The 18928-nt window shown below is 36.1% G+C and overlaps 1 protein-coding gene across 1 annotated transcript in view; it reads left to right on the top strand.

Annotated features, from left to right (window-relative positions):
• Positions 1-18928, top strand: part of SMC5 (structural maintenance of chromosomes 5) — a 97632-nt gene that overhangs the window by 64936 nt on the left and 13768 nt on the right. Inside the window, exons 13-17 of the mRNA XM_008570047.1 lie at positions 526-658; positions 3457-3630; positions 3736-3905; positions 6482-6605; positions 7032-7154. Of these exons, the coding sequence (XP_008568269.1) occupies positions 526-658; positions 3457-3630; positions 3736-3905; positions 6482-6605; positions 7032-7154 (724 nt within the window). The remainder of the gene's footprint in view (positions 1-525; positions 659-3456; positions 3631-3735; positions 3906-6481; positions 6606-7031; positions 7155-18928) is intronic.

Here is an 18928-nt window from a genome sequence, read left to right as displayed (position 1 = left end):
TTGGGGGGGGGGGGGGGGGGGGGGGGGGGGTGAGGGGGCCACGTGGAGCCGTGAAGTTCTGCTGACTGGTACGGCAGGCTCACCTGCGCGGTACTGCGTGGAGCCATGGTTCTGCTGGCTGGCACTGGTGCGCCCACCCGTGTGATGCTGGTTCAGGGCACGGGGCAGGGCCTGGAGCTCCTCCCCCACCTGGGTCTGAGGTGGTGGGGTGAGGGGACCCCGTGTATTCCGGTTCTGCTGTCTGGTGCTGTTGCCAGCCGCTTCCGGCGGGCTCCCCTGCGCAGAGCCGGTTCAGGGCACGGGGGCAGGGCCTGGATTTTCCCCCCTGCCAGGGTCCAAGGTGGTGGCGTGAGGGGCCACGTTGAGCCGCGCAATTCTGCTGGCTGGTACCGGCGGTCTCACCTGTAGTGCTGCTTCAGAGTGCGGGGGCTGGGTGAGGGAGCTGCCCGGTTCCGCTGTCTGGTGCTGCTGCCGGCCTTTATGGTATTTTAAGAAGAAAAATCTAATCAGTACTTTTACTTTCAGGCAATATGGATTTTTCTCTTATTTGCGAGAGTTATTTGATGCCCCTGATCCTGTAATGAGTTACCTTTGCTGCCAGTATCATATTCACGAAGTTCCTGTAGGAACTGAAAAGACCAGAGAAAGAATTGAAAGGGTAAGAGAGTACTGAATCATTACCAAAAATATAGTTTTGTTAAATCTTCTTAGCTTAAAGTCAAGCAAAAATGTTAGATATTTAAATAAGGGTATCATCTTGGTGTTTTTAACTGTACAGAAATTATCTTTGTATTTAACATTCTTAATAAGACATAAAACAGTGACTGTTGACTAATACTTTATGATAGTAATGATGTAGAGTTACCTTTAAGTATTTATTTCTTCTAGTTGTTTAGGGTAATTGAATAAAATTAAAACCTGAAAAGAGACACCTGGTATTCTTACCTGATCCTGCCTTGCTTGATAAACCTATGTTCAAACATATTAATAGTTTAATCATTTAAATTCTAGATTATCTTTTAGACAAATTATACTTTTAGAGTGGTAGTCTAGGGTATAGAACTGTTTTGGTAAGCTCTTCCCTTTTTTTCTAAAGCTTCTACCTACTTAAGATTATTTCATACATGAATGACCACCCCTCATGGGATCTCATTTTCTTGGCCAGTATACCATAGTAACTCTTATTTCCTATATTCTGCTAATGCTGTTTGGGATTTTCTTCTCCTTGCAAGTAATCTTCCAGACTAAAACTACATGTGCTTTATCACAGGCAGAAACAGAAGAAATCTCTCCTAGGACAAGTTTTTCTGTAACGCCAAATTGCCATATTAATACTGCTTATAAGCATCTGGGAATCAATTACAGACCTAACTGCTAATTATAATACTGATTTTTTTTTCTTTTGTGCCTGGCTGGTATGGGGATCTGAATGCTATAATATCAAATTTATTAGAGAATATGTTTCAATTTCTAACAACCAGTGTACAAGTATTCCTAAAATAATTCATTTGGGGGTGCTCTTTTTCATTAACAGAACACAGACATGTGGGCTCATTACCAGTCCGTTTTGCAAAAATGAGTTACTTATAGTAAGTTGCCTATGTCTTTGATTAAAAAATCACATCATATGATGGTAATCATTTGGAAGAACCAAAAACAGAACTCTCCATGTGGGTGTAGTGTCTTAATTCAGTGAGTTTTAGAAAGGAGGACAAGACTATGTGCACAGACCAAACCACTTTCTTTTATAACTTCAGGTATTGGCAGGACTATCTCTGAAAGTAAGGGTAATGGGAATTCTTTACTAATGCAGAAAGACAATAGAAAGTTTGGCTTTTATAGCTCTGCTTTGGGGCAGAAAGAAACAATTACTGTACTTTGAAAATCATCTTACTTTTTGGACAGTGCTTCAAGTTGAATTATATCTATGTGCTTTTGCTTTTAACATTTTTAAGTCACCTATAGAGTTTGTTTAAACTACTGTTTGTAGTAGAGAAATAGCATTGGAATTCATATAATTTACATTAAAAGTGAAGTTAATTTTTCCCTTTTCTTTCTTTACATATATTTTTCATTACCCTAATCTGTTTGATTTTATATAAGTAATGATGTTTTTAAAATTCTTGAACACATTGAATGTTTCTTATACCTTATTGTCCCAGTGCCCACTTCAGTGCCATGTTGTATATAAATACTTTAAATTAGGATGAGACACTTTTCAGATATGTATACATAGTAAAGCCAAGGTATGAAGTATTTTAAACACCTGGTAAAGTGTCTAACATTTTCCTGGCCATCTTTCAGAAAATACAAACCTTTATTGAGGAAATTTGCTACCTTGATATCCTTAATCCTTCTGATTGTTCATGTTAGATAATGGCAGTAATGGCTATATTTCTCCCTTAAAAATACATTTTTTTTGTGTATGTCTTGCTTTATTATAAAGTCTTAACATTTTAAGTTCTCTAACAATGATAATACTCTGTTTATGGAATTGTTCTCTCGTTAATTTTCAAGACTCTCTGGCCCCTTAATTGTTTGCCAACCTCCTTAGCTTGAGATACCCTTTTTCCTGGGACTGCCCTTCCCTCACTATCTCTGTCAGTTCAAATCTTTAAAACTCATTTTCATGAAATTTGGATAGGCTAACCTCATCTAGTTTTTCTCTTTATTTTAAATTATTCAGAATTTAGGATGCCAGTAAAGTATATCATATTTACTGAGCGTGCATAAATATCTTATCTCTTCTTATAGACTATACACTTCTGGAGGGAAATAAGCCACAATAGTATTGGTTATAAACATTTACAGATTGGAAAAAACTGCATTATAGCAGCCTACTCTTTATAAATATACAGAAATATATCTAAAAATGTTATGGTATTTAGAATGTGCTTTAGTATATGAAAATACTTATGTAAGTTCTTGAGAAAAAAGATCACAGAAAATTCAAAAATTTTTAAGGAGTCTTCAAAATTCATGAAAAATATTTCCATTGAGTATTCTCCCAACTATACAGAAACTAAATATAAGATTATGTATATTTGAATAATATGGGTATAATTGAGGGTAGGGAAGAGTAAATGACTTACCTGAGATAAGACTGTTCAGTCTACTGGGCACCTGGCTCCTGGTATCTCTTCTTTAGCTGTCGTAAAGCTTCAAAAGTACATTTACTTGGGAGAGATTGTGTAGTGAAGTAGAAGGGTAGCCAACTTTGCTAGTTGTTTTAGTTTCTCTTATTTCTCTCTTTTTTAGTGTTGCTTTCCAAATTAATAACTGGAAATGTATCAGCCACCTTTTTAGAGATGTTGGATAGGATTTAAAAAATGCAAGTATATCTAGTATATGTATTTTGATCTTCCAGAATTTACTTGGTGAATATTTTTAATTCTTTAGTTCTTTAAAACATATATCATGATTATTATTAGATGTGCATTCTTGTTTTACATATAGGTAATACAAGAAACTGGATTAAAACAAATTTATACAGCAGAAGAAAAGTATGTGGTAAAAACTTCTTTTTATTCAAAGAGAAGTATTTCTAGTAACACGTCCCTCAGAGTAGCCCAGTTTCTCACTGTCACTGTGGATCTAGAGCAACGAAGACACTTAGAAGGACAGCTAAAGGTTGGTAAATTTGATCTGAATGTTAGAAAAGAATATTAACTGGATTTCTAATCCTTTAATTAGAAGTGGTTTTAAAATATGTTCACAATTTTGAATATTCCATAGGAAATTAATAGAAAATTGCAAGCAGTGGAATCAGGTTTGATTGCCTTACGTGCGACAAACAAACATCTAGAACACAAAGACAATGAACTTAGACAAAAGAAGAAGGAGCTTCTTGAAAGAAAAACCAAGAAAAGACAACTGGAACAAAAAATTAGTTCCAAACTAGGAAGGTATATTTTAGCCTATATGGGGGGAGATAATCATAGTTTGTTATTCTTTCAAGTAAAACTGTTACTCCATAAAAAAAGTGCCTAGTCTAGCTTCAAACTCAGTCACACAGTGCTTTTCCTTGAGAAAACCATTGTACTTTTGTATATAGCACAAATGCTTTGTAAGTACTGTGTACTTTGTTTTTCATTACACAGAGTATTAAAGAGACATACGATTTGAGATTTAATAAAAGTTACCATTTTTATTGCTTCATCAAAGACATTCTTAAGTGAATTTGGTATTTTTTAAAATTTCTAGTGTGTGGTAATGAAGAATCTTGTGACTACTAGTACACTTTGGTGCCACTACCTTGATTTGTTTTAAAGCACTAGCATTTTTACTCACCATTGCTTTCGCGCCGTCAGTGCAAATGTCAACACAGTGAGAAGGGCAAATGATGTCCTCTTGTTACCATGAAAATGGTTTTGACATTATGGACCCCTGAAATGGTTTCAGGGATCCCCAGGATCTGTGGACCACACTTCAAGAACCACTGCCCTAGATGGGTATCCAAGACAATATATCCATTGACCTTAGAATGGTCAAATGGGAGAGGGAAGGGGAAAGTTAGTCAGAAAAATCATCAAATTGTGATGTTTTCTCACCAGTTCTGAAAGGTAGTAGTAGGGAAATGAGGTTATGCTGATTTTCACAGAATAGAATGAGCACCTGAGGATTTATCTCACTCATTCATCAGTTGCAGTCTCCCTTGTTACAATTAGGATTATGTCTGCCTGGTCTTATTAGTCACATATTCCACAGAATTCTGTACAAAATGTGAATGTTGTCAAAAGTCTTTTCCAAAAGGAAGACTCCTGGCTTACTGTTAGAGTCTGAGAAACCATTCTTAGAATTGATTATATCTTTTATTTTGAATTTAGATACCTTGTAAAAACCAAAGTATATGAGATAGGATAAAAGCAATTAGAGCGTCCAGTCCAGGGGAAAGAAACATGGCTTCCAGTTTCAAGGTTTTTCCCATATTCCATCATGACACAGCCCAGACCTTTTTGTTATCATTGTTCTTTTAACTTCCTGTCTGTAGAATGAAGATATAGAGATTAGTGACTTAATCTATCTTTTATAATAAATGACAGCTCATTGCCTTGAGTGAGGGATAAGTTTACCTTGACTTAATATACTATGTGTTGAATCATATTTGAAATGGATTAGAAAAATTAGCTCTTTATTGTTCATCTTGTCTTAAAGCAAGTAATTGCCCATTAACTTTTATTTTAAAAATTAATAATGATCCTTGGTTGCTGAAAGCAATAACTCTTTTTAGTCTAGCTTCCAAGAATTATTTCAACTTTAATCCTTTTTTTCAACTTAAACCCTTCATTTCATTTCTATCTTTAATCATCTATTAAACACTTAACCTTTATTGTACAACTGCTGTGCTTTATTGGACCTATTTTCTAAAACTACCCATTTTCTTCTTGTAAAGTAATGTTGATTTTTGCAGTGAGATGACTTTTTGTACCCTGTACCAGTCTGCCAACTCATACCTATCTTTATTCACTTTGGACTACTGCAGTGGCAACCTAGTTAGTAGTCTCTTCCTCACTAGTCCCCTCTCCATTCAGTTCATGCAGAAAACTATTGCAAAATGTATCTTCTTTGCACATTCCTGCCCCATTCAAGAATATTCTTTGTGGCTTCCTACCATTGCTTTACAAAATTAAATTAAACACTTACTCTGCTTTAGAGTAGTTTTCATGACTATTTAAAGTCTTGTTTCACTCTACCCATTCTAACTTATTTTCCTCTCCTCCTCAACATAGTCTTCCTTGTAGCATGCAGGCCAGTCTCTATAATGTTCAGTGAACTTGTTCATTCTTGTTTATTATTGCTTCCATCCTTTGTTTTTCTCTGGAGGGAACATGGTGTAGTGGAAGGAACGTGGACTTTGATGTCAAACACATCTTACCTCTTAGTATCTGTGATCTTAGGTAACTTATTTAATTTCTTGGAGCCTTAGTTTCTTCATCTTTAAAATAGAGAGCATAGTATTAACTTTTAGGATTGTTGCCTTTTCATTTTGTTTTTTCCCCAACAATCAACTCTCCTACTTAAGCTCCTTAAGGGAAGGGACTATGTTTCATAAGCAATATTAATAACAGTAATAAATTATATTAATTTATCAGTTACGAGCCAGATGCTATACTAAGTGTGTTATATGTATTACCTTTTTAATCTTCAACACAGCCCTATTGGGGAAGTACTGTTTATTACTACCTGAGGTTTACAAATGAGGAAACTAAAGCTACGGAGCAAAGAGGAAATTCAAAGCCATCTTTCTGACTACTGTTCTTAGCATTACCTCAACTATGCTGAGCACATAATATATCTCAACAAATACTTTTTGATCCTGACTGATTACATTAAGTGATTGTTTAATCTAAGAGTTAGTAGTTTATACATCTGAATAGCATTGCTAAACATAGCCCAGAAAACTGTAGGGGGACTTAAGGATTTTGACTCAATCCTTGTGTTTAACTTTGATTTCTACATCATTATGCGTGTTGTCATACAGTTTAAAGCTAATGGAACAGGATACTTGTAACCTTGAAGAGGAAGAACGGAAAGCAAGTACCAAAATCAAAGAAATAAATGTTCAAAAAGCAAAACTTGTTACCGAATTAACAAACCTATTAAAGGTAAGACACTTTTCTTAATTTCATTTATGTATTGATAGCAGGTAGATAAAACAAGATAGTAAAATCTTTAGAGCGCTTTATTGGAGGGAAGGTCCTGGTTAAGGTTTTTGACGTTTTTTATAAGCAAGAGATTTTTATCATCAGTTTCAGCTTGCTTGGTTGTTTGATATTTTCTTTATAGGTAATAAATAAAGTCACTCATTAAGCTCAATTATTTTATTTCAGATAACTTTATTAAATACACAGGAAAACACCTTTTAAAAAATTCTCTTGTAAGAACTATTTAATAGAGGTGTCAGTCACTATAGAAAAATGTTATTTTTTCATGGTTTGTAACTTGGATTTACAACATAAATTGTATTCTTTTTCTTAGTTCTAAAACATAATTAACATAAAAACTAAACTCTTAGGGGTTTTTGTTCCTAGATTTGTACTTCTTTGCATATACAAAAAGTAGATTTAATTCTTCAAAATACTACAGTGATCTCTGAGAAGAACAAATTAGAATCAGATTATATAGCTGCATCTTCACAACTACGTCTCACAGAGGTAAGATTTTTGCCTTCATTTTTTATTTTGGGGTTCCAGCCTCAGACTGGTTTGAAAACAAATATCATGTGTCATTACTTGCAAAGTCTACTTTGTTACTATTTAGTATTTAATTTACAGATTTAATGCGTCCCTCTGATGAGGAAGCAATACTTGAAACACTTAAGAGTGGCTGAATAATCTTGACAGTTTAATCTTCTGTTAATATGTGAAGTAATGTGCAGAAGAGAGTAAATGTGCTATACCACATTAACTTAAAAGCCAAAGGAGAGCTGGCAACAAGATGATAGTGACAGTGGCATAGTTTTTGAAATCTCCAAAATCCTTTCCCCAAAACAGAAAAGCAATTAGGATAATATTACAGCAACAGCAAACCCGTGGACAGCATATAGTACAACAAAACTCAGTTCCATGTTATCCGTATTGATGTACTGCAGTACTCTTGATGCTAACCACCTGGAGTTGGCATCCAACCATACAACTTAAGGGCCACAGTCCCAAACAAGACTCCCCTTACTTTGGACACTGGCTGGAAGTTCAGGGGTTCCCACAACCCACTCAGGTTCAGTAATATGCTAGAACAACTCAGAACTCAGGAAAACATTATTCTTAATGATTATAGTTTTATTATAAAGGATACAAATCAGGACTAGCCAAATGAAGAGACACATAGGGCAAGGTCTGGGAGGGCCCTGACTAGAGTTTCTGTACCTTTTTATTGTGGAATCAGTGTGCATCACCTTCCTGACTCATCTGTGTTCACCAACCAGGAAGCCACACCAAGCTTCAGTGCTCAGGGTTTTTATTGGGGTTTCATTATATAGGCATGGTTGATTGAATCACTGGCCATGTGGTTGAGCTCAATCTCCAATTCCCCTCCCCAGTGTTTGGGAAATTGGGCTGATATCATATGGTTTGAAGACCCATCTCTCTCATCATACAGTTGGTCTTTCTGGCATTACCTACCCCCATCCTGAGTCATTTCCTTACTGTAAACTCAGATGTGATTCAGGGGGCTCATGAATAACAACAACTGTCCTACCACTCAATTCTAAGGGTTTGAGAGGAACAAAGGGCAGTCAAATTCTTTGTTATACAACACCCACAAACTACAAAATAACAAGCGGTGAGATAAATCAGCAGCAGCATCAAGATTAGCATGGTATCAGCAAGGGAAAGCTCAGAGAACCCAAATATCAAGTTGCCAACAGGTTTTCATCTCTAAAAGCAGGAGGCTCCATTAGGTGTAGAAAGCTCAGCAGACAAATTTGAGAGCAGCTGAAACTAGGAGGCGACTTTATAGACTTTGGAAAGGTCAGATAGTGCTGGGGTGTTCCAGCCCTATGAATTCTCAAACCAACTAAAACACCTTTGCAGAACAAAACTTCTTACTCAGGGGAACTTGAGCTACGTGATAGTTAAGGGAGACAGTAAAATATGTACTGTGTGGTTGTAAGTGTAGCTAAAGCACAATTCTCTGATAATGGAAGAAGGGAGACAGTATAAATAAAAAAAGAATATATTTACTGATTGTCCTATAGGTATTATCAGGAAATAAAAGGATATTACTTCAAATTAGATGCTTTGGGAGAGGGAAATGAAGGGAAATTTCAATATTATTTATAGCGGGGAACCAATAGACAGTATTCCCCAAAAAACTATTAAGGCCATAAGGATATTATATCTAAGGTATTTATACAAAGATGACCTGTTGAATAAAATAGAAGCCTTCCTAAATACCAAAAAGATATACAAAGAAAAGAGATGGGAGGCAGGGCAATAACAGATCACATAGGTAAAGATTAGGTATTTTATGGGCCGGCCCATGGCTCACTTGAGAGAGCGTGGTGCTGATAACACCAAGGCCCCAGGTTCGGATCCCATATAGGGATGGCCAGTTGGCTCACTGGGTGAGAATGGTGCTGACAACACCAAGTCAAGGGTTAAGATCCCCTTACCGGTCATCTTTGAAAAAAAAGAAAAAAAGATTAAGTATTTTATTTACAAATATACGAGACACAAAAATAAATATGACATAAAACAGTGGCAGAACTAAGGTCAAACATAAATCATATTATTAAATGTAAATGGATATATTTCAGCTGTTAAAAAAAATTTTTTTTGAGATAAATTCCAATACCTTGCAGAATATGAGAGGTACATATAAAAGAAAGATTCAGAAAGGTTTAAAAGGATGACGGGAGGGGCTGACCAGTTAGCTCAGTTGGTTAGAGCATGGTGCAGGGTTTGATCCCTGTTCTGGCCAGCCAGCAAAAAATAAAAGGGTGATGGATACAAGGGAACTTTTTGGGTGATGATTACATAGCTCTACAAGTTTATTAACAGTTGTTGAATTATATACTTAAGATGAGTTAATTTTATGTTATACCTCATGAAAGCTGTTAAATAAATGAATGGGCATAAGTGTACCATGCAAATAAAAATAAAGAAAGCTTGACTATCTCAATATCCTGGCATGAAGTGAGATCTAATATATAGTTAAGTGAAAAAAAGAAGAGAAAAATATATATAGTATGTTACTTAGCGTTTTCCAAGAAAGGTCAGGGGAAGTAACGACTGTGTCTATATGTTTGCTTATTTAAAAATAAGTATAGCCTCACAGAGAATTATTCCAAGTGACTTTAAGACACAGTAACTGCCTGTACTGGCTAGCCACCAAGAAAAAAAAAAGAATTACAGAAACAATTTTGTGCTGTTTTCAGTAACAACAGTGTTAACAACAATATTTATAATGTTATTCTGAAAATATTATAGGGTAAAACAAATAAGTTATTATGTTAATATCATAAGGATTTTTAGCACAAAAGAACAGAGATTCAGATACAAAACAAAGAAGAAAAGTGATTTAAAAAACCTTGAAGTTTTTCATTTGAATTAGAATTAACTCATAATGTATTTTCTCTAAAAGAAAAAAAAAATTTTTTTTTTCTACTTCTGTCTACTGAAAAGACCAGGTTATGGCCTCTCAGTACTATTTTCTGCTAACGTGTCCCATTGGAGAAATAGCTGATTTCAGGTCTGGGGAAAGACACGTATATGTAAGATAAGCCTTGATCATCGTGTCGTACCAGAAAGCAAAGAAGTTATCAAAGATGACTTGGTTATTAGGGGGACTCAGGAACCTACATGAAGAATCTCCTACTGGCCATAGATGAAGGGATAATAGATGGAAACACATCAAAAATGTCTAAATTCACAAATTTATAGTACTAAAAAAATAATATTGGTCATTTTGGAGGGTATTAGGGAACCAACTCATCATTTTGAAAAATGGTAAATAGAGAATTTTGCATTTATCCTGCCTTTTCCTTTGTGAGCTATTATTTAGGATACACAAATAAATGAAGAGCAGAAGTTTCTCTTTAGAGAAATATTTGAGCCAATAAATGAAGAAGAAATTATAGTATGAGACTATCACTGCTTTGCAGCTGCTAATGAAGCAGTGTATAACATTAGCTGCTAACATCACAAAAAGACAGCCAGCTATTTATGTGTATCCTGATGAAAGGATACTCCACCACCTATGGAATAATCTTATGAAAAAATCAAATTTCAATCTGAGTAATCCTCTCGAACAAGGTTTCTCAACTTCAGAACTACTGACATTTTGGACTAGATAATTCTTTTTGTGGAAGGCTGTCCTTTGCATTGTAGAATATTTAGCCCCATTCCTGGGCTGTGCTGCTAAATGCCAGTAGTGCACACACCCCAGCTGTAACAACCAAAAATGTCTCTAGACATTAGATATACACTGGGGAGCAAAATTGTCCTTAGTTAAGAACCACTGCCAGTGAAACCACCAATTAACAGGAGAGCAAACAATATATTAAATAACAGCACAAGAGTATGATCAGCAAAATCTGTAATGTAAGGAACTTTGTAGGACAAATGATTTACTTCAGTACTGTCCAGCACGGATAATACTGCAAGCTGTATATGTAGTTACAAACTTCCTAGTGGCCAAATTTTAAAAAGTGAAAAGAAACAGGTGAAATCAAATATAGTAATCTATTTAACTCAGTATATCCAGAAAATTATCATTTCAACATGTAATCAATATTGAAAAATTATTAATGAGCTATTTTATATTGCTTTTTTATACTGTCTTCAAAATACTTTATTTTACACTTAAAATACATCTCAAGTCAGATGATAAATTTTTATGAGAAAACTTGATTTATATTTCGATTTTGTAAAACTTATAGTTCAAAAAGTAGGTTTGTGTACCCAGATTGTTCTGACATTTTTCAATAGCTGGAGCAAGTATCAAACTTTAATTTTAAATTAAATCAAAATTTAAAATTCCATTTGTCAGTCACATTGGCCACATTTTAAGTGCTTTATAGCCACATGTGACTAGTGCCTATTTTACTGGGCAGTGCAATTTCTAAAATGAATTTCAAGGAAAATAGGGAGGGGTAACCTATATAAAGGAACTTAAGAAATACATTAAACAAATGAATGTGTGAAGCTTATTTTGATCCTGATGCAGACAAAGCAACGGTAAAAAAAAATTTAGAAAAAACAGGGATATTTGAATACTTACTCAATATTTGATAATTAGGACTTACTGTGATATTTTTAGGTATAATAATGCTATTATAGTTATGAATTTTTTAAGTGTTTATCTTTTAGAGATACATAACTATAATTTTTATGAAGGAAATGATAGGATGTCTAGGATTGCTTCAATATAATCTAGGGAGGGGACCACGTAGGGAGGGGGTATAGATGAAACAGTATTAGTCCTGAGTTGGGAATTGTTGAAGCCGGGTGATGGGTATATGAAGGTTTTTCTATACTGGCCTCTCTAATTTTGTATATGTTTGAGATTATCCATAATAAAAAGAGAGCTTCCATTCTTAGCCATGTTGAAATAACAAGGACCATATTTACCTTCTCACTTTAAACCATTAAAAGTTGTGACAAAATACATGAAACAAGGTTTTCAGGCCAGTTAGCTCAGTTGGTTAGAGCGCAGTGTTATAACACCAAGGTCAAGGGTTTGCATCCCCTTACAAGCCAGCTTCCAAAAAAGAAAAAAGAAATGATTTTCAGACATTGGACAACAGGTAGCACAGTATAGTGATTTCTGTCTTCTTCTTCTTTTTTTTTTTAATTTATTTTTTACTGGAACATAGTTGACTGTACCTATCTGTGTGGGTATAGCATTGAATATCAATACCTGTGTGCAATATGTGATGTTCAAATCAGGGTAATTAGTATATTCTTCATTATACAATGTAATTGATTTTTGGGACCCTTTAACAGTTCCTCCCTTTCCCCCCTCTCCCATCCCTTACCCACCTCTGGTAACCTCAGTTCTGTTCTCTTCTTTTGAAAGTTCAATGTGCTACTGTGACTGTTCTTTCCTTCCTTACTTCTTTCATTCTTCCTTCCTTTTTTCATTCTTCCTTCCTTCCTTCCGTCCATCTTTTTTTCTTTCTGTCTGTCTTTAGCTCCCATTTATAATGAGGACACGTGGTATTTCTCTTTCTGTGCCTGTCTCATTTCACTTAAGATAATTTTCTGTAAGTTCATTCACGACTGTATTACATTCTTTTTCTGGCAGAGTAGTATTCCATTTTGTAAATATATCACATTTTCCTTATCTAGTCGTCCAGTGTTGAATATTTAGGTTGATTCCAACTCTTGGCTATTGTCAATAGAGCTGCAATAAACATGGGAGTAAGGACAGTGATTTCTGAGAGAAGGAGAAAAAAACAAGGTGAGCCCTATGATTGTCTCAGATTACTGCCTGGAGTTTCCAGACCACAATGTGCAGGAAAGGGGAATTTGCAATATGAGAGAGAATAGCACTACAGATCCTATAGACATTAAAGGATTTTAAGAGAATATGGTGAATAACTTTATGCCAATAAATTTGTAGATGAAATGGATGAATATGTAAAACACACAGTACTATCAAATAGCCCTGTATTTAGTTTTTAAAAAAATAAATTTGTAGTTGAAAACCTTCCTACAAAGAAAACTCAAGTTCCAGAGTCTTCACTGGTGATTTCTACCAAGCACTTAAAGAATTAATACCAGTTTTATCTAAAGTCTTCCAGAAGGTGTAGAGGAGGGAAAATACTTCTTGGCACATTGGATGAGGCCAGCATTACCTGGTATCAAAACCAAAGACAAGAAAACTGCAGACCAGTATCTCTTGTGAACAGGAGTTTTCATAAAGTTTATGGAATGGTTCATCATATTATCTTTTAATTCCATTTTTTCACAAACTTTTTGAAGTACCCTCATAGATGCAAAGATTCTTAATAAAATGTTAGCAAATCAAACCCAACAATATATATAAAAAAGATAGTACATCCTAACCAAGTGAATTTTATCCTAGATATACAAGGTTGGTTTAACATTTGGGAATTCATCAATATAATTCATATTAACAGACTAAAACAGAAAAACCAGATGATCATCTCAATATATATGCAAAAAAAACCCCTCTTGACAAAAGCAAGACCTTTCACAGTAAAAACTTGCTGCAACTAGGAATAGAAGGAAACTTTATCAACCTGATAAATGGCATCTACAAAAAATACCAACAGCTCATGTACTCAGTGGTGAAAGTAAACTTTCCCCTGATGATTAGGAACAGTGAGTATGCCCACTCTCACCCCTTCTGTCCACACTGTTCTGGAGGCTTTCGTCAGGCAATAAGGAAAGAAAAAGAAAAAGGCATACAGACTAAAAAAGAAGAAACCTGTTTATTTCAAACAAACATCATCATCTCTGGAGAATCTTAAGGAATGTACAAAAATACTGCTAGAACTATCAGTGATTTTAGCAAGGTTGCAGAATATAAGTTCAATATATAGAAGTCAATTGTTGCTTCATCTCTTAGCAGTGAACAATAGGAAATTATGACTTAAAAACTACTGTTTACAATAGAATCAAAAATACGAAATAATTAGGGATATATGTACAAGATCTATGTACTGAAAACTACAAAACTTTGGTGAGAGAAAACTGCTGAGAGAAATTAAATACTTCGATTGTGTTTGTGGATCAGAGAATCAGGATTTGTTAAAATGTTGATTCTCATTCAAATTTATAGATTCAGTAAAATTTCCAGCAGGGTTTTTAGTGGAAATTGATAATCTAAAATGCAGTGTACTTAGAAGAACGAAAATAACTTTGAAGTGAAATGAGTTGCAGGACTGATGCTAACTAATATAATTAAGACTTTTAAGGTTGTGATAATCAAGATGACATTGTAAAACAGAAATATGTGGATCAGTGGAACAGAATAGAGGAATCCAGAAGTAGATGCACATTTGTATGGTCAGCTGTTTTTTGGCAAATACCCAGGCAATTCAATGGAAAAAGAATTTTCTTTTGCTCTTCTATAGACACTGTTATGAAAAGATAAGCTACAAACTGGGAGAATATATTTGCAAAACATACACCTGACTAAGGACTTGTATGTAGTCCCAGGGGACTATGCCTGTAGGCCAAATGCAGCACAAGGTTTTGTTCTTGTAAAGCTTCTGTGAACTAAAAATAGTTTTTGCATTTTTTAAAGAGTTAAAGAAACAACAACAAAGAAGAATATGTGACAGAGACTGTATGAGGGTACTTCAAAAAGTTAGTGGAAAAAATAGAATTAAAAGATAAGACGGATCTTTCCATGAACTTTTTGAATTATCCAGAGAAATAAACTTTGATTAGTCTCTTATCCCTCTAGATCAGTTCTCAGCCTCTTACCACTAAGCTAAAGTACATCATAACAAATTTAAAGTGACAATTTCTGTACTTGAATGCTCATCCTTGTTATCCAGAAAGCACAAATTATGTATTTTTTAAATTATATTTTAATAATGCATAATTTCTCAACTCATTTGCTTAATTTTAAAGCTAACTGAAGAACTTAGCACATTTTGATTCTTTTTGTTTTTGTTCTTTTCTTTCCATGTCCTTTACCCAGTTCAGCCATTATCAAATTAGTAATTCACTTCTTTCTACTTCCGTGGCTGCTACCCAGTCTAGGGCCTAAGTCCTAGCAGCCATGACCTCACTTTTTACAAGTTTTGTACTCACTTAACTGCCAGAAAAATTGTTCTTATTTTTTATATTCTGCTTAGAAATCTATAGTTTTCTAATATTTGTTATATGTGATTGAAAGCTTTATAGTAGTCTTCTAATATATACTCCCATTTTGGAGTCTTTTTTTTTTTTTTTTTTTTTAACCTTGGTTGGGTGTTCTGGTATAGTCATTTTACCATTACTTATTATTTCCTCTTTATCTTTCCCATATTGTTTCGCTCATTTTTGTCAGTCTGAGTCCATTGCTGCTTTTAAAACCAGAACACCACTCCTTGACACCCACACCCACCCACCCACCCACCCACACACCTTAACAAGTTTTTCCATACTAATCTTACTTTTTACTACTCCTAACTTTATAATTTCCTCAGCAATATTTTACACCATTCTGTTTCCCTTTTTCATATGTTGATTTGAAAGTTCTTAAATATTTTTTATTTATAATTGTTTTACCAACCCTTTTTGTAAGGTCCTTTCCTTTATTTCTTTTTTTATTGGTGGCTGGCTGGTATGGGGATCCAAACCCTTGACTTTGGTTTTACAACTCTGTGCTCTAACCAACTGTGCTAACTGGTCAGCCCTCTTTTGTTTCTTGTGCTGCATACTTGAGAAATGTTTGTTACTGACTGACCATAGTCATCAGCCACAAATTTTAAGTAGTCTAGAATGATGAGCAAAAGAAGAGCATATAGTAGAGTAGTTGTAGGGTAGCTCACTTTCTCTTTTACTTGTTCTTTTTTCTTTTCATGTTTGCTGCCGTTTTCCTGCATGTGCTCTTATCTGTCTTATCTCTTTTTGCCATCCAGCTTCATTTGAACCAAGGAGAAATCATTTATTTTTTATTCTACTTGTCCCTTTGGATAAATGGCAGGTTGCATTGAGGAACCATTACTATCACTTCTGGTTTTGGTCTTTACCCTGATCATGAAAATAAGTACACAAAAGAAGGTTGACACAAAATTTCAATAGGGATTATATGCATGAGGGGACTTAGATGTTGCTAACCTCTATGGAGTTTGAAGCTTCCTCACATTTTAGGAAGGTAAATATGGCAACAGAGTTCCAGACCTATAAAACATCCCCAGAGAACAGCAAATGGTTGTGAGCCTCCATTTGGTAATGTCACTAACCTCTGGAATATTTTTAGGACAGGTTGGTAAACTGATACCTGTGAATTCATATACTGAGGTGGACATATAGGTATGGATGTTGCTTTGTTTTTGACCATGGGCGGGTCTTCTAGCCACTCCAAGCTTAATCATTATCTGCAGCCATAGGTATGATACAAACCTAACTTGCAGGGATGTTGTGATATTCAGTTTAATAATATACATCAAAATGCTTTGTGTGCTTTCTAGCATGAAGCCAGTGTTTTCGTAAAAATTATGGATTTATGTCAGGACTAATATGAGGGTACATCAAAAAGTTCATGGAAAGAGCCTTCTGAACAAGATGGAGGAATAGATGGTCCCCAGAGTTGCTCTCTCCCCCAAATCAACCAATTTATAACTATTAAAAAGCAATGACATTCAAGCTGAGGCCACTAGAGCTCAGGGGAAGAGGAGGAGAGACCTATGGAGTGCATGAAGGTGGGAGAAACCACGATGAGAGAAAGAAAGGACTTCTCTTACCATTTTGAATCCCGGCCACTTCCAGCCTGGAGCTGGTGAGTGCAAGGAGCAAGAGGTGGCAAAAACTGCAGCTGTGCCCTTTGTATGAAGTTGTTTGGAGGCAGCAGGGGAGAAGAATCCTGCCAGCAAGACCACTAACAGGGTTCCTGTGGAGCCACATAGGAGCGAAGAGCCACAACAACTGAAAAAAGGAGCCACTCAGAGGTCAGTGAGTCATCACAAGGGACCAGCGCATGCCCTGTCCCATGGGAAGTGTTTGCAGCATGGGCGGTGGGGGAGATGGGCCCACCAGGGGAATGTTGGGGCACAGCACGGACAGCTGATCTGCCTCCCAATCAGGACAGGATCACTCGGTGGAGACTGGTCAGGAATATAGAACTGCAGGGGGAGAAGTTTGCTGAAAAGACTCAGGCCCAGACCAGAGTGTACCAATCCTCACAAGACTCAGAAGTGCTTACAAGGTCAACAATTAAAACCTAAGCTGCACAATAAGTCTTCCCCGGGGAATCAGCAGTAAAGCATCAATTTAGTTCGACCATAGGGCCCAAGTGCTGGTTCCTACAGGAAATTCCTCCATTTTAGAAGTAAGCAAAGGACAACAAATTAGTTCCAGTGCAGAGTTTAAGTAGTGAAAACAGTGAATAATCCAACACAGAACTGGAAAAAAAAAACAAAATACCCACAGAACAGAGACAAATATTAACCGGTAAAGGTCTAACACCACCAAAAAATACCTGTAAAACCTAGAAGGTCCGGAAGCCTTCTAGGCTCCCAAGCTGGGGATGGGGCAGGGCCGTGGGCCTCAGCCACGTTCCCCTGATGACCACATGCTGCCCAACGATGACCACCAGGCCACCGCCAGAAGCACCTGGGCTCCCAAGCCAGGGTGGTGGGGAGCTGAGGGCCTCAGCCACACCTCCTCCACATCCACAGCCAGCCCACCAACAAACTCCAAGCTGCTGCAGGAAGCTTCCAGGGGCCTCAGCCACACCCTCTGAAATCTGCAACCAGCCCAGCAATGATCACCAAGCTGCTGCAGGCAGCATCCAAGGCTCCTGAGCTGGGGTTGTGGGGAGCTAAGGGCCTCAGTCATGCCCCTCTGATATCTGCAACTAGCACGGTGATGACTACCGAGCCGCCACCAAAAACACCGTGGGCTCCTGAGCCAGGGTGGTGGGGTGTCAAGAGTTTCAGCCACACCTCTCTGATATCTGCATCCAGCCCAGCAATGACCGAGCTGCTGCTGGAAGCCCTCTGGTCTCCCCTGCCAGAATGAGGGGGGGTGCAGTGGGCTTTGACCATGCCCTCCCTCTTTCCTCCTCCTCCCACTCTATTTCCCTCTTTTTCTCTCCACCTCTGCCACAACTGCTCTGCAACATCTTAGAGTGTAAAAAAATATATAGTAATATAAATAAATAAATAATACATTGCGGTATCAACCAGAAAAAAAAAGTTCATGGAAAGATTTGTGTATCTTTTAATATGTTTTTGCACAACCTTTTTGAAGTTCCCTTGTATTAGTTATGAGAATAAGAATCGGAAATTGTTAAAATTGTTTTTGTTTATCCTAATACTGAATTTAGGAATTCTGTGCTTTTCATCTAACCTCTCCTCTGCCTACCTGCTTGCTCACCACCACTCTCTCACAAAAAAAAGCAAAAAAACCCACTGAATTTCAGAGGAGATTTTTTACTAAAATGAAATATACATAATTTTAAAGTAAAAAAACATTTAACAGGTAAATAGTATTATTGCCATTACTTCATTGTTTATGATTAAATTACTTGAAATAGAACTTGTAGTCTTGTGTATTAAAAAAATCAACTAATACCACTTATTTCTAAATTTCAAATTTGACATGAAAATTTCAAGTTGACTTTTTAAAAAATAATGATTAAATAATTTTCTTATTCTTGAATAAATATTTTGTCTGGTAACTAAAAACTAAAACTTATAGTTAACATGAATTTGAAATCAGTTAAATTGGAATGAAACTTGATGTTTATATTAAAGGGAAATTTAGGGAGAAATGTTCCTAAATTTGTGCTGTAAATGCTT

The sequence above is a fragment of the Galeopterus variegatus genome, unplaced genomic scaffold (assembly GCF_000696425.1).
Source record: "Galeopterus variegatus unplaced genomic scaffold, G_variegatus-3.0.2 Scaffold565, whole genome shotgun sequence".
In the NCBI taxonomy this organism is placed as follows: domain Eukaryota; kingdom Metazoa; phylum Chordata; class Mammalia; order Dermoptera; family Cynocephalidae; genus Galeopterus; species Galeopterus variegatus.
The sequence above is the reverse complement of the archived record's forward strand: the minus strand, read 5'-3'. Positions and strand labels throughout refer to the sequence as shown.